This window comes from Excalfactoria chinensis, chromosome 1 (genome assembly GCF_039878825.1).
Source record: "Excalfactoria chinensis isolate bCotChi1 chromosome 1, bCotChi1.hap2, whole genome shotgun sequence".
Lineage (NCBI taxonomy): Eukaryota > Metazoa > Chordata > Aves > Galliformes > Phasianidae > Excalfactoria > Excalfactoria chinensis.
Window position 1 is genome coordinate 53235853 of NC_092825.1, and position 21116 is coordinate 53256968.

At 45.5% G+C, this 21116-nt stretch overlaps 1 protein-coding gene across 5 annotated transcripts in view; it reads left to right on the plus strand.

Moving 5' to 3' along the window:
• The window catches only part of HIPK2 (homeodomain interacting protein kinase 2), a 123192-nt gene that overhangs the window by 100560 nt on the left and 1516 nt on the right, over positions 1–21116 (plus strand). For all 5 annotated transcript variants that reach the window (XM_072326735.1, XM_072326739.1, XM_072326736.1 and 2 more), the window contains exons 9-14: positions 1069–1190; positions 4981–5123; positions 5853–6032; positions 8553–8834; positions 18905–19152; positions 20153–20313. In XM_072326735.1, coding sequence (XP_072182836.1) covers positions 1069–1190; positions 4981–5123; positions 5853–6032; positions 8553–8834; positions 18905–19152; positions 20153–20313 — 1136 coding nt within the window. The remainder of the gene's footprint in view (positions 1–1068; positions 1191–4980; positions 5124–5852; positions 6033–8552; positions 8835–18904; positions 19153–20152; positions 20314–21116) is intronic.

Here is a 21116-nt window from a genome sequence, read left to right on the forward strand (position 1 = left end):
GCCCTTCTAGTTGGTTAGTACTAGTTGGCTAACGAGTATCTTACACCTCTGTATCCCAGCGTACAGACTGTCTGTCAGACAACCTGGCTGATGACCAATCTTAGCCACTTCTCTTTCTCTTAACTTTATATGCTGCAATAATTTTGTAAAACTAACAGGGCGTCTTTAAGAAGTGGTCTCTAAATAAACCTTGGTTCAGCTGATGCAACTTCTGTGCTGCGTTTTTCCAATCCTCTCTGTACATCTGTCTCTAGGCACTTGTTAGATGTTCTGCGGGATTACCAAAGCTCTTTTGAACTGGAGGAGTTTACTTAGTGAGACCTCTTCCACATAGTTAAAGTGCATCACAAGGGTTTGACTTCAGAAATGCTGTACTGGAATATGTAACCTAACATCTTCTGCTTGAGAAATCTCTAAAAGAGAGGAGGCTGTGCCATGCGCTAAGGTGATGGAGTGGGAAGTTTTCTCCAGAACATTTAGACTAATGCTTGGTTAAGTCAGCAACAGTTGGAGTGTGAGGTGTGCTAGATGAAACACAATAAAATCAGAGCCTTTAAAATATGACTCCGGAGAAACTGTGATAGAGAAAGTCACCCATCCCAGTCAAGATTGAGTTAGTGCACAGTTCCACTTGTCCCACATTGATAGCAAGAGAGCATTCTCACATAGCAGTGTCTCATGTGTGGCGATGACCATTTTCTGTTAGCAGCCCAGAGGAGGTCGGGTAAGAGAAGCCATTTCCTGATCACTCTTTCTTTTCTCCCTGTACTGAGATGTTTCCCCTGGATTCGAGATAACTTAAAAATATGAAATCAGTTAATCCCTTAACACCTTTCAAAATGTCTCTCCTGTACCTTCATGAATATATTGTGCTTATCAGCATCTGATGGACGTCTATGGGCTAGGGTGGAATATGTGGGTCTCCTAGAACTTAGTTTTTCAGAAGGACTAAACGCTGTGATTTAAATGGATATCAGTGAATGCCTTTAGACTCCTCTTAAAATCAGTCCCCCATCCTTAGCAATGCTGTATATGACCAGTGCTGTGTCTTCTGTGCTTATGAAACAGGGTTACAAGCTTCCCCTTCGAAGCATGCTGGGTATTCAGTTCGGATGGAGAATGCTGTTCCCATTGTCACTCAGGCTCCTGGGGCTCAGCCTCTTCAGATCCAGCCAGGACTCCTCGCACAGGTAATGAGCTCTGAAAACACCAAACATAGCAGGTTATTTTGTGTGTTATTTAGCACTTGGAAGCTGGAGAGTATAGCTTTCTCTGAGGGCCTTCTGTGCTGTTGTTTGGAGAAATGGGCAGCCATAAGGAGTTGCCAGCTTTATCTGCAATGCCCAAACCTTACCCAGTTCATTGTCTTGTTACATCAGAGTTGCAAAAGACTCTGGAAAGACTATCTGTTCTTCTTCTGCATTGAAACCAGTGGAGATCTCGGGGGAAGCCGTGTCAGGACTCTGCTGAGGAGGAATTGGTAGGAACCTTCCTGGATTCTCCTGAACTTGCAGTCTCAGCAGCAGTTTGTTGCAGTTGTGCTGGTGAATCGCATGCTGCTGAAAAACATCCCCTATGTTTTTAATTCTGCAGCATTTTATGAATTGTATCTCTGTTCTCAAGTTATGGCAGAGATGTAGTTGGCAGAGGCAAGGACCTGACTGCCAAGGAGCTCACATTGTCAGCAGCACCTATTGGCACAGTAGCCCAAAGTACTCTCACAGAAAAAGCATGATTCTTCCCAGCAAGACCAAATGGGAATGGGAACCACTTATCACACACGCTTCCTCAAAGGGACACCCATCTCCTCAAGAAAAGGAAAAAAAGAGAGTATTTCATCACCCCTTGTGCTGCCTTTAGTGCATCTGCCCCTACAGGTTTTCAGTTATGTCAGGTAGTATCAGGCATGTTTCTGGGATCAAAAGTATCCTTAGCATTAAGGTGTACAGCCTGGAAAAGATGATCTGCAGTTCAGAAACGCCCATGTTCAGTCAGGTACCTGCAGACTTTAGGATTTATGCCCATGCATTGGGTTGCCAGACTATATCTGTTGGTGCAATTACTCTTCTTCAGCAGCTACCAACCACGCTTATCTGATGAAGACAAATCAAAGCACAACATGCAGCCTCAATGATTTCAGTTAGCTAACGTGATGTACTCATTCCCAATAGAAAAGTCTCTTTTAGTGGGCTTTCTGACCTAAGCCTGCTCAAACACTGAATATATCCTAGTTGAAGCCTGTGGTAACAGCCTGTGTGGGCCATCTCGTCTGGTGGAAAAGGAGGGCCCAAGAGGTGACAGGGAGAGGAATAATCACAAAGTGAGTGCTTCTCTGCAGGTGAAATTGCAGGCACCTGTTGCAGTGTTGGTGTACAGGGATGAGGGTCTGATCTGAAGCATGCTGAAGCCCATAGGATCTTAAAAGATCCTAAAAGACCTTGGGTCCTACAGTTCCTTTTTTCTTCTCAAGGTGGCCTCTCTCAGGTCACCACTCTGTGGCAGCGAGCACTCTGAGGAAGCTGTGATCCATATGGCTTGTCCTGTCCCAGTTACAAGAACTCTGGTTTCGTGGGCTGCCCTCTGCTACTTTCTATTGACATTTTTTGCACTGCCACTTTGATTAGGCTTATTTGAGCTGTTTCTGAAAAATGCTCCTCGCTTACATAGATTTTATTTTTGATTTAATAGAAGAGAGGCAGTCTCTGTCGGCTGGTATATCTGTCTGTCTCACATGATGAGAAACATTAGCTTCTGCTCCGACAGTGAGGCTCTCTGATAGACGCTGGTGGCATCTGGTGTCCACTGGCCTTGCTCGATTCGGGCTGAGCAGCTGGTCTCATAAACAAATCTGTACCCGATTCCAGTTTCCTGAATGGAAAAACACAGCTCCTTTGTAATGCATTGTAGTCACATCTGATCTTTGGATGACCGTGTGTCTCTCTGAGCTGTGAGCTGTTCTTCTCATGCACAGCTGGTTATCAAACGCTGTTCAGACCAGACTGTCCAAACTCCAACTCCTAGAGGCAGCAAAGAGCCTGCTGCCTCCCGAGCAAGTTTGTCCAAATACTGTATGCACAGAAGCTGTTGAAAATGGGCTGATCCCATCTTTACAAATGTCTCTGTTCGGCTTCAGATTTCAAGAGGGACAAAGTCCTCTGTCAGACTTCTGTGACATGACCCAGAACTGTCCTCGGTCCTTGGATAGTGCTCTGAATGCTTGAATTTCTCACATTTTAACTCCATCCCAGCAATATTTCTTCCCATAGAAGTCTTGCTACCAGCTTTCAGAGCAAACACGTTTATTCCATTAGTTGTTCTTGTTTACACCACAGGTGGGAATTTAGTTGCACCAGGGGCTGCACCACCTCCAGGGAGCAGAGGCCAGCACTGCACTCTGACACAACAGCACAATTTCAAAGTAATGCAATAACTGAGAACAGATTGAGGCTGCAGGCACGAGCCTCCCATGTGTAAGCACAGCATGCTGTGCTGGTGGATCAGCCTAGACAAGTCTTATCTGCAGATTAAATGATTCAGTGGTCCTTACCTAATAAGTGAGGAATTTATGCCTGGACCCTGACACTGAATCTAAATTTATGCTCTGCAGGAGGAAAAGGAGTTTGCATTTGTTCAGTTCTCCTCCTTAAAAAGGGAGGAAATCAGTTTTCTCTGCAAGTAAATCCTGGTAGCCCCTTGGGAACGAGCACAACAGTAGTTGAGTCTCATCTTTTAATTCAAAGCTGGTTAAAAATAAATAAATAATGAAATTTCCTACCTGATCTTTTACCTTTTCACTACCTTCTCCTACCTGCTCTGACCAGCACCAGACCGTGGCTGCAGCTGCTGAGATGAAGAGCTCTCAGAAGCCCTATGACAATCTGTCTTTTGCAGATGTTGCTAAGAGGCCTCATAAGAGCAGCCTTTTCATCTGGCATGACACAGTTACAAGATGATAAAAATGTGGAGAGGAACTGGGAAAAGTTTCGTCTTTATACTGAGGGTGGCAGAGGGTGATTGGGGTACAGGTTACAGGATGATTGGGGTACAGGTTACGGGATGCTTGTGAGGATAGAGATGGGGGTGGATGCATGCCTGGATGAAGTCTCCCTTCTGTAAAATGTAGCCTCCACACGGCTGTGAGATTGCATAACATGGGCCTATGGAGGGTTGCGTTCCCCAGCCCAAGCAGCACACAACAAAGTTTCCCTCTAGAAGAATTGCAGTGTGACCAAGCCAAAAAATGATTTGATTCATGTGGAGTTGGTGGAGTGGGACGACCTGAGGGATGACGGCATAGCAGAGTGATGACTTGACTTACAGGGCAGAGATCTCCACCCTGCAAGGGGGGCACTTGCTGAGAGAAAGCCAGAGAGCGTATGAAGGGAACAGGCATGCGATGTGCAGCTATGTACAGCTCCCCTCTACTTTGACTAAGGCTCATGGGTAGCCGGACTAGGCAGCAAGATGTCCCTGCTGTAAAGAACCCCCAAACTCATTCCTGTCTTTGTGAAAGCCTTCAGCCCCTTGTTCTCTGTCCTGATCCCTGAAATTCTTTCTCCTTTTAAGCTTTCTCCTTTAAGTTCCTGAAGTCCTTTAGGGTCTGTTGAGGTCAGAAGGAAAATTGGCTGGAGGCAGGGAGAAGTCCCATTTAATAAGACCGTAAGTCCCAGTTGATCTGAATAGTCAAAATTAAAACGTGTTAATCTGTTGGAAGTTTAGATTGAAATGCAGGCCGGTTTCACTCTCTCCCATTCCAAGTTTAACCTGACACACAGCTGCTGCTTTGGAAGTCTTTTGTGCTCTCTGTATTGATAACTTTACTGCTTCCTAAAAGTATTCAAAATCTGTGACTTGAAAGGCACCAAGTGCTAGGTAGGATAACCACAGTTATTACGAGGAGCTGCAGCTGGGTGGGGGTGATTGCTAATATGCCGTTTATGATTATTCTTATTAAGAAACGCTTTTTCCTCTGGCCAACAGCAAGCATGGCCCAGTGGCACACAGCAGATCCTGCTCCCTCCTGCTTGGCAGCAGCTGACTGGGGTGGCCACCCATACTTCTGTCCAGCACGCAACCGTCATCCCTGAGTCCATGGCAGGCACCCAGCCACTGGCAGACTGGAGGTAAATCGCTGGCACATGGAGAATGTGTGTACCTGCCCATGGGACAGCCAGCACATGTGTGATGATGGCCTTTGGGCTGGGGTACTGGCACATGAGCATGAGGGCATGAAGATCGTCTCTGAGAGTGGGTATTCAGCAGCTTATTTATTGTCATGGAGCACTCTCAGGTATCCCATGGGCAGCAAGAGTGCACAATGAAACGAAATTCTCTCCTAGGCTGCTCTAGCAGAAAGCAGAGCAGTGTGCTCCCAGTCCTGCTGTCTTCTCCAGCCTTCCCATGCTCCTCATGGTCTCTGTCAGAAGCTCATACAGAGAGTCACCCACCCTGGATCTGTGTGATTTTTTGCTTGGACTTCAGGGCTTCCTGTAGTGGTCCCCAGTGCTGGAGAAGAAGGCCTAGAAAGCCACCAGTGATAGAGAAGGCTGTTGGCTATGGCCTCACAAAGCTGTGAAGCTGTAGGGAAAGGCCAGGGACTGCAGCCTCTGCCTCTGGCACCCTGCAGCAAATTGTGTTCCACTGTCTGAGAGCTACGGACAGCTTCTCTGTTCACCATCTCCCAAGCCCAGCATAGTGCCCACTTCCTTGGGGGGGAGACAGTCCTTCCTGGGGATAAACCGTGGCACCGAAGAGCCCCAAGGATAGAACCTCAGTGCTGGTGATGGGGTGAAAGCCTGCTGGGGAGCCGCCGGTCGTATTTTAAACATGTCCCTGTCTTCCTCCCTTTGCAGAAACACCCACGCTCACGGCAGCCATTACAATCCCATCATGCAGCAGCCCGCGCTGTTAGCTAGCCATGTGACTCTCCCCGCAGCCCAGCCCGTCAATGTGGGTGTTGCTCACGTCATGCGCCAGCCGCCCGCCGCCACCACCTCCGCCAGGAAGAGTAAGCAGCACCAGTCAGCGCCTCGGTGAGTGAGCCCGACCCCGCCGCTGGCCTTGGTGGGCCCGAAATGCAGGCGTGCTGATAGGAGTCAGGTATCCAGAAGCCTATGGGGCAAAATAAAGCTTGTTCCACTGCCCGTGAGTTTTTGTGAGTGGACTCTCTGCTGCTTCATTCAGGGGCAGTTGGGTGTGTTTTATAGCCAGCAAACACCACGTGGCATGGTGGGGATGCAGGACAGGAGGCTCAGGCCTTGCTCATACAGGTCATTATGCTGCTGTGGGGCAGTGCACCTTCAGGAACAGGTGCCTGATGTCTGTGTGTAAGACCCACCCCTTCAGAAGCAGATGAATGATAATCACAAAATCGTAGGACGTGGGAGGGAGCTCTGGAGTTCGTCTGGTCCAACTTCCTGCTACAGCAAAGGGTTCCCCAGGGGATGTTACACAGGAAAGATCCGGGCAGGTTCTAAATATCTCCAGAGAAGGAGATTCCACAACCTCTCTGGGCAGCCTGTTCCAAATCTAAGTTTGACACACTGAAGGTCACTGAGGTGGCTGTGGGCTGCCTTCAAGCTCTCTAGCACCAAACACAGGAGCTAGAGCAGCAACAGATACCACATTGATCTTTTCCTAATCATGGCAGCATCAGACAGGGAGCATTTGGTAAAGGCACTTCATGCAGGAGCGTTCCTTAGATGCTGGGATCTATTAAATCTAGGTAGGAGCATTTGGCTCTGTAAGAAGAAAGTTGAGTGCTCCTTCATGTTGTTTGGTGCAGCTAAAATGGTGGGATGGCGGTCCTGCTTACAGGATGGGGCTGCTGAAGACGTATGTGCAGCTGTCCTGGGGGAAGTGCCCTGGGCTGTGAGAATGGCCCCTCTACTGAGATACATTTCTTCTTTTTTTTCTTTTTTTTTTAAAGGGAAAAAAAAAAAGAAAAAAAAAAAGGAAAAAAAAAAAAAAAAGAAAAAACGATCCATAAGTGCAGAGAAGAGAACTAAAATGGGTCACTACAGTGGCAAAAACGGAGGAGCTTGTGGTTTTCCTGGGTGACTGGACTCAGGCCAGAGGAGCTCGGAGTTCACAACCAATTTTCCTCTAGTTAAGAGGCCGCTATTTAAATCCTTCCCATTTATCTGCTCTCTAATGTTGCATTTACTTTGGGTGAGCTCCAGCTGTCTTAGTCCATTCGTAATGTAGAGCAGAGGCAGCTCTGTCCCCAGCAAGCCTGTAAAAGAGAGCGCCTGTTGCAACAAGCATGCCTGCGCAGGGCCTCCCCTCTCCCACCCCTCTGCAGGAGCAGGGTGCCCGTGTTGGGGAGGAATTGGACACTTGCAGAGCAACGGCTTTCTAGGGCTGCACATTGTCATTAATTGTGATGCTTTTGTAGCCAAATGAGGAACGTGCTCCTTTGGAAAGAAGGGTACTCCATGCTGCTCATTGGTATTCAGAAAGCACTGCAAATGCTACCGTGCAGTCATTTGTTATGCAAAAGACCCTGTGTAAGTTGGTATAGTGTGATATGTCCATAATGACTTCCTTTTGACAGATGCCACCTATTCTTTTTGTTAGCTTTTAGGCCACACTGAAAATGCAACCCACATCCCACTGTAGAACAAAGCGAGAACTTTGTGTTTTTTGCATCTGCGAATGCTCTGCAATAAGCAGAATAAAGATAACATTTTAAAAAAGAGAAGAAAATAACGAGGTGGGCTTTGGTCAGTAAACACATCTGCAGACCAAACACATCTGCAGACCTGTGCCGTGCTGTTTTCTGTGCTGAGATCTCCAATCCAGTGAGCTGTTTACAGCTTTCAGACAGGGAAGCTGAAGTAGGAAGATGGGGGGAAATCAAGGGCTTGAGCATTATTTTCAATGCATAACAAAAAGATTGTTCTTTTCCTTCCTGATCGATGGGCGCTGTGTTTGCATCCTCACATGGGAATGACATGAAACTGAGTGTATGCTTTCCCGTCTGGGTACTCTGATACTCTCATCCTCATCTGGAGGATGAAGCATTGGGCAGGAAACGTTAACTGAAAACATTCTTAAGTAGCAAATTAAATTTTCAACTAAGTAAAGCAGTTTTCCTGATAAGTGATCGCTGTTTTCCACAATAAATTCTAATTTTACCTTAAGCTTTTTTCTGGACAGAAGAAAAACCCCACAGATAGGTCATGATGCATATATACAGTTCACCTGGTATAGGAGAAAGGGATTATCCTTTGGGTTCTTTCTCCTGGGCTGTGTGACCAGCCTTTACTACCCAACCTAAACTGTAGGCAGGGACTCCTGGGAGGCAGCTTTCCTCATCTGGAAATGTGTGTGGAAAATGAAATTGAGGGGTTTTTGTACTTAAAAGAAGTACTTTTCAGCCAATTATAAGTCATGTGAGGCACTCTGACCTTTGGAAAGGTGATGGTGCCGATTTTGCAGTTTTCCCAGACTCCATAAGTCAGCGTGAGAGAATGAGAGGCTGGGAGTCAAAAGGCACGGCAATTGAGCAAGCTGAGATTTAACCAACTAACAGCCTTTCCCATTTCCAGAAATGCATCCACCTACGAAGTTTCGTCCTCTCAGTCCATCAGCTCGCCTCAGCGGTCGAAACGAGTGAAGGAAAACACGCCTCCTCGCTGTGCCATGGTGCACAACAGCCCTGCCTGCAGCACTGCCGTCACCTGCGGCTGGGGTGACGTGGCCACCAGCACCACGCGGGAGCGGCAGCGGCAGCCCATAATCATTCCCGACACCCCCAGCCCCGCAGTGAGCGTCATCACTATCAGCAGCGACACCGATGAAGAGGAGGAGCAGAAGCATGCACCCACCAGGTGAGCAGCAGCTCTCCTCTCTGTGGGTGAGAAAAAGAGGCAGAGTGCTGTAAGGTCCCAGTTGTTACAGCTGGGACTTTAGTTTGGGAGGAAAGGTGATGGAGGAGCCAAGGTTCTAGCAGAGGTCTTTGCAGACCTAGCTGGTGTTCCCCGTCATTCTGTACGTTTGCTGTGGACTTGGGAGAAGTGTCATAGTCTCTCTGTGCCTTAGTTTCTCATCTCTAAGAGGAAATAATAGTTTTCTGTGTTTTGAAGGGCTGTTCAAAGGAGCTTTTAGAAATCTACGATAATGAGCCCTTCAAGTCAGATAGCTATTTTAAAACAAAGGTGGTAAGAAAGGTTTGGAAGGAGAGTAGCTTGAAATGGCCTTTTCTATTTTATTTATTCTAAGTAAACCAAGCAGAGCATTAAATGATGCTTTCTATACCTTGTATTTTCCATTAAAAGAACATGAAAACAGTGAAGGTTTGTGTTTTAAGTGCTCAGTAAGAGTAAATACATTTGTACAAGGGTTGCTCAGCTCTGGTTGTGTTTCCAGAACACCCTAGAACCGTTGTCATAGGAGTGACAGAAATTGATGGCTTTTTGACTGGCTGCAGAGAGGCATAGATGAGGCTATAAAGACTGCGGTGACAGAGTTTGCTCCTCGGAGAATTATTTCACCCAAATAACCAGTGCAGCACAGGGCAGCTGCCACTGCTGATCATCTACTGTGGATGAGAGAGGAGTGCATTTTCCAGGAGTGTCTTTTCAGCACCTTTTGATCACATGCGGACACCCTAGATTCCCCATCTGATGCCAGTCAGAGGATATCACTCTGTTTTATAAGTTGTAGAGAAGTAGCTGTGCAAACAGCTGAATAATCATACCATCTTTATGCGGGTAACTGAGCTGGGAGTTTTTTAACCTTCTCCCTCCGGTACTGCCAGGAGAGAGTTATTACTATTTCTTATTTAGGACATGCTCCATGGCAGATTTTACTTTAATCACTGGAGATAGATATCTATATCTCTACATCTCTGTGCTGCAGTGATAAGTGGAATGCTGCAGATGTGCACAGAGCAGATGAGATGCATTTGGCCTCAAGGAGCTAAAAATCTGTAAAGAGGAGCTATATTCAGTTCAGGTGTCTAGAGCCACAGTTTCAACCTGCCCATCATCAGCCACCTCTGCTTTCCTATCCCCACTAGGAAGAAATTGCTCAGTGCATCTCAAATTTAAGCTCACCATTGCTGAAATGATTATCATGGGGAACTGATCACATGACAGCCATCACATCTTTCACCTTCAAAATAAATAAATAAATAAATAAATAAATAATCCTTAGTTTGGTAGAAGAAAGTGTGTTTTTGGAAAGGGTTAGATAAAGCTCAGAGTGGAGATTGGGACTAGAAATAACCGAGTCCCTTAAATAAGGAGTCCCTTTTTCTAGGACTCTTAAAGGAAAAGAAGAACAAGATAAGAGTTGCTGAAAAGTAAGGCTGTGAAGGTAGGCAACACGAAGAAGGCAGATATCTGTTTCACGAGTTAGGGAAGCTATTTGCAGCACCATGGTGCTGTGATCCCAGGCTTTGAAAGATCTCATACATGTACTTACATGTACCACCTGCGTATCATCTTGAACCTGGACTGAGGTGGAAGGAAGAGCTGTGATCCTGTGGCCACGTAGGCCTCCAGTTGCCGCTTCCACCTCAACTTGGCTGCTCTCTGATCAGTTGCTTCACTCAGCTCCCCTCTAGGGAGAGAGGCAGAACAAAGTTCTGGAGAATGTCTGGAAATCAAGTTGGGAGTGTGGGGTATTTGAATGTTTGGCCAAGATCTGGTGGGGGGCCAGACTTACGTAAATAAACGGGCTTTCATATGACTAAATCATATTCAGGACACGTTCCTGCCTAGGATGAGATCCCTGGCTACTTTTTCTATCCATATGGCATACCTATACAAATTGCCAGAACTACAGCATTCCTGGGAGGCCAAAGCTAAAGAGCTAAATTTAATTCCTAAGCAATGTAGAGACATTTTACATGGCCATGGGTAATTCTAGAATCAGTAAGGCTGCCTGTGTAGATATAACCAGAGCGAGTGGAGTACTAGGGGCAGAGACACAAAAAAAAGCATGTCCAGAATGAGAATTTTGGATTAAAGTCTCAGAGAGAGTGAAATCAGCTTTCTCAGAGCCTTTTGACCTGGATAGGTCCAAAACCAGATTTTCAGCCAGAGTAAAAGTCACTCGCTTTCAATCAAGGAAGCTGTGTCAGCACTTAATGCCAACAAACTTTGTCCCAGCCAAAGACGAGTTTGTTTGTTCGCTTTTTTTCCACTGAGAGCATATCATTTAGGGAAGCACCTCCGGGTTTTCTTACGTGGTTTTTGTTTACAAGAAAATGGGAGTAACAGTGAGGTACGTGCTTTATGGTAATAGGTGCCCAAATGTTCAGGATCTGCAACTGTGTCTAAAACGAAACTGTGCGAAGAATGTGTTGTCCCACTCATATTTATGCAAATATCAAGCTGCTGGGCAATAGCTGTGGTATGGGGGTGAAAAGTAAGGAATAACTTGAAACATGCTCTGAGTGACAGCCTAACAGTATTATCTTTCTTGGATTAGGGCAGGGAAATAACATGGCGGTTGATCGGTCAGAGTTAACAGCCTGATCCTGTCTCGTTGATAGCAGTGGCATCTTTGCAGTAACTTCATTGAAGTTGGATCCACTCCTGAATTTGCTGCAGCAGTTCCTTCTCTTATTTCCTGTGGGGTTACAAGTTTCTCTTTGACCCACGAGTCTAAAATGTTTGCTTTACTGATTGCTCAGTGAGGAGAGATTAAAGCTGCTTGTCGCTGTGAGAAGTAGGAGATGGTTCAGTGATGTGAGTTTGTAAGTCTCAGTTTAAAAAAGATGGGTAACACTGATAAAACATGATCCTACTGTAGCGGTTTGGATTTAGTCTGACAGAAAAGCTTTTCCGTGTTACCAGACTAATACCGGAGAGCTTCTCTAGTACAGGAGAAGCAACTTTTTTTTATTGTCAAAAGAAAAATGTGAAGAATTCAGTGTGATACGGGCAGAATTTTCTTTTACCTAATGAAAAACGCAGATGTTCACACGGAGTGTTTAGGCAGTACCAGACGGCAGAGCAGGCAGGCCGGCATTTTACTCGTTCTTTGCTCACCTGTATTTTGCACTGATGATGAGTGTAGTTTGTCGTAATCTTCTGCAAATCAATAGTCATCTGAAAATGTTGCGGTTCCGTTGTTTGAAGGTGCTGAGGAGGTGGTGCAAGATGGGCTCTGGGGGACCTGCTCAGTGGAGCCTTGTCAAAGAGGGCCATCTACTGGGCCCCGTCCCTGTGCCCAGGCAGAAATTACAGAGGAGAGACCTCGGGTACAGTTCCTTGGGAACCATCCTCATTGATACGGTCAAGGGTTTTCAGGGTCAAATTCCTGGTGAAAGAAAATAAAATACTGTGTCCAGTTCTGGGCTCCCCAGTACAAAAAAGACAGGGATCTCTTGGAAAGAGTCCAGCAGAGGGCCACAAAGATGGTGAAGGGCCTGGAGCATCTCCCCTACAAAGAGAGACTTAGTGAACTGGGTCTGTTTAGCCTTGAGAAAAGAAGGCTGAAAGGGGATTTGATCCGGGTTTATAAATACCTGAGGTGTGGGAGCTATAGTGGCGAGGCTGATCTCTTTTCAGTAGTGTGTGGGGACAGGACTAGGGGCAATGGGCTGAAACTTCAGCATAGGAAGTTCCGCACGAATGTGTGCAAGAACTTCTTTACGGTGAGGGTGACGGAGCACTGGAACAGGCTGCCCAGGGAGGTGGTGGAGTCTCCTTCTCTGGAGATATTCAAGACCTGCCTGGACGCCTACCTGTGTGACGTGTTGTAGGGAGCCTGCTTTGGCAGGGGGGTTGGACTCGATGATCTCTAGAGGTCCCTTCCAACCCCTACAATTCTGTGAAAATGAGTTTGTCAAAACCAGGGTATTTTGCAGGATGTACTGACATGTTTCATTGCCCCGCTGTTTTGGTGGTTTGTTTCTCTTCTGTTTGTAATATCCCCAACATGGTGAAATTTAGGGAGCTTCACAATTGCAAAGAGTTTGGACTATTTTTTTAAAGGGGAACAAAGTGTCAGGGAATTAACTAATTGAGAATAAGACTTCTGTTTGATGGTTTCCTGGATTTTTTTCTACTTTCTTTTTTCAAACCAAAAACAAAGAAGAAAAATAAATGGAAATAGTCAAAATGAAAAGGGAAAATTTTGACTGAATGAAACTATTTTTACTTAGGTTATACCCAGAAGAGGCAGGAAGGCCTCTCACTTCTCTGCTGTTCACTCTGCCACTGATATTACAAATAACATCTCTTCAGCTTGGCTTTCCTTCACAGTAATCAGCATCTTCCCAGGCAAGAATCACAGAATCATAGAAGCATTGAATCATAGAATGGCACAATCACCATCTAGTTTCAACCCCCCTGCTATGTGCAGGGTCACCAACCACCAGACCAGGCTGCCCAGAGCCACATCCAGCCTGGCCTTGAATGCCTCCAGGGATGGGGCATCCACAACCTCCTTGGGCAACCTGTTCCAGTGTGTCACCACCCTCTGTGTGAAAAACTGCCTCCTAATATCTAAACTAAACCTCCTATCTTAGTGTTAAAACATTCCCCCTTGTCCTATCACTATCCACCCTTGTAAACAGCCATTCACACTCCTGTTTATATGCTCCTCTCGAGTACTGGAAGGCCACAATGAGGCCTCCCCAGAGCCTTCTCAAGAAAGCTGACCACAGCTAATGTGTAGGCAGACCTAGTTTCAGCCTCACTGACCATCTTCACTGCCACACAACTGCGGGGTTGTATCTTTTTCTTTTTCCTTAAGATGGTAAACTATACAACAGAGTCTTTGTGTGGGTCTTACAACTGAGTGGTAGCTGATCACAGAATCACAGAATTGTAGGGGTTGGAAGGGACCTCTAGGATCATCGAGTCCAACCCCCCTGCCAAAGCAGGCTCCCTACACCACATCACACAGGTAATGTGAGTTATTTACCTTATTTCCTCTGCTGCGATGATGGTAAAGCGTACTTCAGAGGGCATTCATTCCCCTTACACACAGAAATTGCTGGCAGGCACAATCCAGGTGTTTTTGCCAACTTGCTGATGTGTATGTGAGGGTCAAAATACCGCTTGGAGTTCACTGCTGACATCTAGCCTATTGTGGCTATGTTATGCTTGTGCGTGATAACAGGCTGACTCTGCATAGCAATACGTTGACTAACCACAATCATCTGGTAAAAAGATTGCTGCCTTCCATCTCCAGAAGACACACCAACATGCAGCTAATACCTAAAATAACAGAGATAGACAGTAGCACTGTCAGCAAACCATCAGCAGCAGGACCTTTACAACCTGCTAAACAATTCAATGTATTTGACTTAAATAGCTACAGCATGTAGCTATTTACCCTAATAAAATGGCCTCAGTGTAGTCCTTGATAAATACTTCATACCAACACAAAGGAAGTGAGAGCAGATTAACAGGTCAGGACGGAGGTTGAGCTTCACAGAGAAGGGTATGTTCCCAGCACTGAGCTATGCATGGCATAAGATCTCAGTGTGAAGAGAGAGATTGTAGTGGTGGTGTGAGTTTTTGTTGGCTGACTCTATACTTTCTTAGAATAGATGGATTATTCTTGAGCAACAGACTCAAAAGTTTCATATTCTGAAGTTTGCAGAGAATGGAAACAAAAAACTAATGTATTGTGGTGTACTTGCACACCAATTCAGTGGCACAGATGTGGGACAGTCACCTTCTTTCCCCAAAAAAGGAGGCAATCTTAGTGAGCATGAGAGCTAAAAGCCTCAGCTGCCATAGCTTCGTCCACCCTGAAGGGCCTGCAAATCTGTGTGTGAACCACACACTGAAGGCTGCCTCTCCTAGACTCTGAGTTGGTTGTTTTGGGGGGATTCTGGTGGAACTTGAGATTTTCAGTGAAAAAAGACCTTGTTTGTGTTATGCTGTCACATAACAAGTTTTTGAGCTTGGCTTCCAACAAGTAGAAATCATCTCCTCTTAACTTGCAACAGCTGATGTTGTTCATGTCATTCATTACTTAGACAGTGTGTAAGGCTTCAGCACCTAATTCAGCATCTTTCTTCCCTCGATTTCCTCCTACATTTCATTCTCAACATCTACCTTTGGCACCTTTCCATTAGCATGCTGGACGCCCACCTTCATTTCTGGCCCTGTTGTACCTGTGCACAAACTATCTTCTCTTTCCTCCATCAGGTTTTTCTTTGACGTCCTACCTTACTGTGGGGAATAAGGATCCATGTCTTGTGAGCACACTATGCACTCACAAGGGTGATATATGCTAGAGAGTTTCTCTGAGGGTTGCTTCTGCTCTGTGCTGAGGGTGTTAACCTGCTCTGTGTCTGCACGGTCAGTGAACATGGATTCCTTTGTGCCCGAGTTTGAGCTTAAACCCTTCAGGACTGAGTGGGAATGGTCTGCAACTTGTAAAGTAATAAGCTTACATGGCAATGCTTAGTTTCCCAGATGCTGAAAGGGAGGATACAGCTCCTGCCACTAAGGGTTAAAAAGCCTTCATAACTTATTGCTTTTCAGTCTGCGTAGATGGATTTGATGCCACTTTGGTAATCTTTCCCCTCTCCCTCATCTGGAAAATTAAAATACACCTACCCACACAAAGCAGGCAGGCACACAAGCTGACCAGGAGCACACGCCGACTCTCAGTGCTACTAAATCATGTATGCTGCTGCTACTGTGCTTGCAGGAGGGAAAGCAATTACCAGGACTGGAGTGAGCTTAATAGGAAGGGGGCAAGACTTTTAATAGTATTTTTCTGTGTAAGCACAAACATCCCCAAAAGCTGTAGCTGAGTTATAGGAATACAGTAAGCTTGCTGAGTAGGCAAGTGCTGTGTCAACAGGTATAACAGCTACGACATATGGCTTAGTGGTTTGTGGTAGCTACGGCAATGGGAGGATGGTTGGACTAGATGATCTTCTAGGTCCTTTCCAACCTTGTGATTCTACGATTCTATGATAAGCTCTCAGCCCTGATAGTTTGTGAGCAGGGAAGGCAGTATGTCAGCCTGGACCCCACACAGATAACTTCTGCATTTCTGCAAGGTGAGGAGAGGAGCTGAGTCTTCAGAGGGAGCTGAAAGGAGCACAGTTGTCGGTTATCAAGGATTTGAGAAGGGGGAATGCTAGCTCTTCTGGGCTGAATTTTCAAAAGCCCCGTTTCAGCTTAACATGTATCTTTAAGCCTGTGAATCAACTGATTTTCAGCATGAGTTGGGCCTTTGATGCTTTTGAAATTCCCACCCTTAATCTCTCAGGCAGACTGTGGTACAGCAGGTGCCTAACTCCAAGCGTGTGAATAGTCCCGACTGACTTCCCTGCATTCTCTAACATGAACTGCAGTTGCTTCCTTTCCTAAAGAAAAAAAAATCCGACTGCTTCCAGTGGAACTCCTCTTGCACTTGAAATGATGCAGCCTGCTGAATCAAAAGGCTAATCACTTTGGCCCTAATCCTGCAAATATTTACCTATGTGCTTTAGCTCCATTACCGGGAATAGTCCAGCTGACTTCAGTGGAACGACACATATTAGTTGTGCTAAGCACTTGCGTAAGTCCTGGCAGGTCCATAGCTCAGGTCCTTCTCAGGTTTTCATGCATGAACTGAGCTTAATATCTTGCTAAGGTCCCTTTCTCTTGAAAGGTTTAGGTTTGGGGTCACTTGTGTAACCAAAGATTTTCTTCTTTTAACCAAAGAGCTATAATATTTTGTAGAAGACTCCTCATGGTGCCTGCTTTGGCAGAACTTCAGTCAAGTTGGTGAAAAATATGCTCATTCTAAAACAATAAATATCACAGATTTCACAGAAAAATGCCCTTCCAGTTCTACAGCTCAGCCTTTCCCATGTCAAGTATCAGCTGAGAGCAAGTATTTCCAGTTCAGTAGCTCAGCCCCTTTTGTAGGGAAGGGACTGTAAAAGAATAGCTAGACCTTATCAGTTGTCAGAAAACTCTTCAGTGACTTGATATTTCTTTATAAAATGCAATAACTGTCAGAGGCAGAGAATATATCTCTCTTCCCAACTGGCAGCCAAGGGTAGCTGCAAAGGGCAAGCAGTGTGAATACTCATAAATGTATGATTACAGGCATTTCTACTGAAGGAGAGAGGAATATTGATGCAATATTAGTCATTTTTATTGGCTTAATATTCTTCTTTTGTAGCACCGTATCCAAACTGCTATGTCTTTCTTTGCATAAAGTAGTTACCGTCTAAGATGGCTTGTTGTTCATTTCACTCCTAATCCAGCACTCCTCAGCTCCTTAAGGAATGCCAGAGTACAAGGGTTCACTGTCATCTACCTTACCCACCCTGCAAACATTGCTTTCGGCTTTCAGACTCTTGTGCAACAGCTTCCCCTCCTTCTCTGCTTGCCCTGTTTTGTCACTGCCTTAGGATAGCTGGGGCCTCTCATGAGTTGTTTTTCACGGTGCCTAGAACATCATGGTTTTGTGACCACTCTGAGCCATGGCAGGACTGTGCTGATAGCTCGGGAGAAGTTTGTATGATGGTAACTTGTCTGTGAGTGCAGCACTTTAATGGAAAAGATAGGTGATGGTTGCAAGTCCTGGTGAGCTGCAGTATGCGAGTGCTGTTGGAGAGGCTGTGGGACAGTTGGAGGAACCCACCACTGATCCTTCAGCACTGTGAAAAACAATTCAGGAAAAAAAAAAAATGTTCTTCAACTCTGACTTTAACTATATGCTCTGCCTTTCCCTGGGCAAGAAGTGATGCTGAGACTAGAGAACAATTGGTTCCATCACAAACTAAGACCAGATTAATCAGCTCTGACCTGGGCTGGACTGGCCAGAGTGAGAGAACAGAGGTGAGACTCAATGGGAAAAGGACTTCTCTCTTTGTAAAGTGTGCACTCAAAAAGTTAAAGAGTTGGATTCCTTTTTCTCCGTGGCATTTCTGTTTCTGTTGGGGCTGTTTCCACCATTAAGCCTAATTACTTAGCTTTTTATGTGCTATCCATTTCTTTTCATCATTTTAAAAACTTCAGTTGCCATAACAACATAATGCAATCAGTGAAACATAGCAGCTATTTTCTGTAGTCAAGGTCTGTGCACTGTCAAGGATGTGAGCCATTTAAGCAGATCTTCACTATCCCCCTTCCTCCCTCCTCCTTTTTACTCTCCCTTTCTCCCCCTAAACAAGCTCATAACAGGAAGGAGAAACCATCAGGAGTAATTAGGCACAATAGCAGAGCAAATCCCAGTTGTACTCGCGCAGTCTAGTATAATGAACTTCTAGCACTGATCTTGGAAGTGTTGATGTTCCTTTTTAATCACTTTTTTGATGTCATAGATAGATTAGCTACAGCAGGACCTTGATAATCCATGTGAGAGCCAGGAGACCCAGTGCTTATTTGGAAAAAGAGAAGAAAAGACAGAGCTTCTGTATGGCGACACATACTTTGCTTGTCTTTTCTTAATTCATTCCTCAGTTTCAAATTCTTCTTGAAAATATATGCCCACTGCAGTATATTAGTAAATAGAAAAGAGTGTATTTTATAGATTCATGGGATTTAATCATGAAAATCCGTAGCATCTATTATTAAATCGTTGCTGGAAGGCTGGGAGAAACCACCACATTTTTGTGTGGGTGGTGAGACTTGCAACAAAGCATAGTATAAGTGCTGGGTCTCTACTGCACACGTATATAAAAAGCAGGCCGAAAATAAATCTGGCAGTCTGATTCAGTGCTATTCTAAGCAGTGTGAATATAAGATCCATCCACAATGTCTTACTCACTCCTTGACCTCCACAAAGGCTTCCCTAGAATAGTAATGAGTGAATTTCGAAGCCCAGAATCTGGCATAAGCAGCCTCCAACTGGTGAAGGACCGCAGGGAGTGCTTTGCCTTTGCAGCGCTTGCCTGCCGTGGGCAGAGTCTTCTGCTAGCTTCCAAGTCGGTAGTTCCCCATTCACTGTTTCCATTTGTGTGCTTGTGTTTCAGCACCTTGTCCAAGCAAAGGAAGAACGTCATCAGCTGTGTCACTGTGCATGATTCCCCCTACTCCGATTCCTCCAGCAACAACAGCCCTTACGCCGCGCAACATCGCGCAGGACAGAATAACGGGAACACATACGACACCAAAGGGGTTCCAGAGACTCACTGCAGTGGGAACCCCCGAACGATCATCGTGCCACCACTGAAAACCCAGGCCAGTGAGGTGTTGGTAGAGTGTGATAGCCTGGCACCAGGTAAATTGCACCTCTTCCGTCAAGAGAATTAGTAAGAAATAAATGATTTATCTTGGAAGAATCTCATTGTTCAGTTTCATTTTGTTTGTTTGTTTGTTTTGTTTTCCAAAGAAACCGTGCTCCTGCCCTGCTCTCAAGTGACACATCTGTTCTTGGGAGCCGTATTGCATTGCTTATGTGCCTTGGTACATTCAGGAGTCATGGGGGCAAGTGTTACTCCTAGTTACTTCTGTGCAAACCCAAGAGCAGAATGCAGTTTTTAGCTCAACATTTGAAAGGAAAGGCTCCCAAATGCAAGTGTGAACCTTTGCTTCCCTGCCTTTCCATAGGTTTACTTTACAACACATAAAAGATTGAAAACACATGTGCATTTTCACCCGAACTTATTGATGTTTCTGGGAAGAACAATTCCCCAGCATCTTCACTGTGGACTGATGAGGTTTGCTCATCCAAAGCCTCTGCAGTATTAGATAGTATAATATGTTGAAAAGGGGCTTATGTTGAAGTTTGGCCCAAAGCAATTGGCGTTGTGTTATTTGACAGTCTTTTCTTTTGATGCACTGCTGGTGAACACGAAGGCTCAGAGGGTGAGCTCCCCACTAGCTCGCTCTCCCTCCCTTCCTACTCACCATGAGGTCAGTCAAGCCAGGGCTTTTTTTGTGCTGTGCACAGTGTACTTTCCTTCCTCTCTTTGGGATTTGTACCTGCATCATACAGTTCTACTGGCAGAACAGTTTCTCACACTTCTGAAGGATCTGTAAAGCCTTCTCCAGGGCCAGTTTGGGGTCCAGATCTGCTTGTCTGCCTCTAGGATGACAGTCTGGTTTGAGTATAAGAAGTACTGCTGAGGTATCTCTTAAGAGAAACCATTTTCTTATCCTGCTTCTGTTTTATGTCTCCTCCTCAAAGCCACTCTGGAGGAGACTCAGTGAGGAAAAGGTAGGGTGAGCAATTAAAGAATGTGATGTAAGCTACAAATGTGTTTCCTTTCCTGGCACAGTCACCACCAGTCACCACTCATCCTCCTACAAGTCCAAGTCCTCCAGCACCGTGACCTCCACCAGCGGTCACTCTTCAGGGAGCTCGTCTGGAGCCGTTGCCTATAGGCAGCAGCGACCAGGAGCACATTTCCAGCAGCAACAGCCTCTTAATCTAAGCCAGGTAAGTCAATTGAGACAGATTTTGGTGATGTATCACCCAGCTGCAACCCACTGCTGCTCCAGTGTGGGCTGTCCTTTTCTAACCTAATGATAGTTGGGCCTCGTATTGAGTTTGATGGACTCATTTCAGCTTCATTGCAGAGCTTGATCTTCTAGCTCTGGCAGTAGAGGCAGTGCAGATCCCAGCTGTGAGTGGGCTGGTAGTATTCTTAACATGTGTTTGGAAGTCAAATGATCTAAGAGTGTGAGTGGGAATGGTGTAAGAGAGGAGGGTGCAGTTGCACAGACACAAGGTGGTGAAACAGGGCTGTGTAGGGAAGTCTGAAGTCTCTGTAGCTGTAGGTAAGTACAGGGAGAGTATCTTTCAAGGAAGGTCTCCATCAGATGTGACAAGGCAAAACCAAACCTCTAAGCATAAACATGACCACTTGTTGCATAACGGGTTTGATCCATTCCATGATAAATCTGGGCTGAGACCTGAACAAAATCCCATTGCTTGGTATCAGGCGGTTCTCAAGATGTTGTGATCTGAATGCCCAGGGGACTCTCCAGGAGCTTAATTAAATAACGCCCTTGTCACAGACTGCACCTGGGTCCTCCTTCTTCCTGAAGTGAGGTGATGAGTAGGGAAGTTACAGCAGTTATCCTCTTTCCAGAGGAGAATGTCTGGAGAGCTCAAAGAACAGTGCCTGTTTGCTTCCAGAGCAGAACTGGGTTAAAACAAAATAATTTGTAGGAGAAAAAATGTCCCCTCCCCTCAAAATTTAGTTGAAATTTGAACTAGCTTGAAATAAAAGCCAGTAA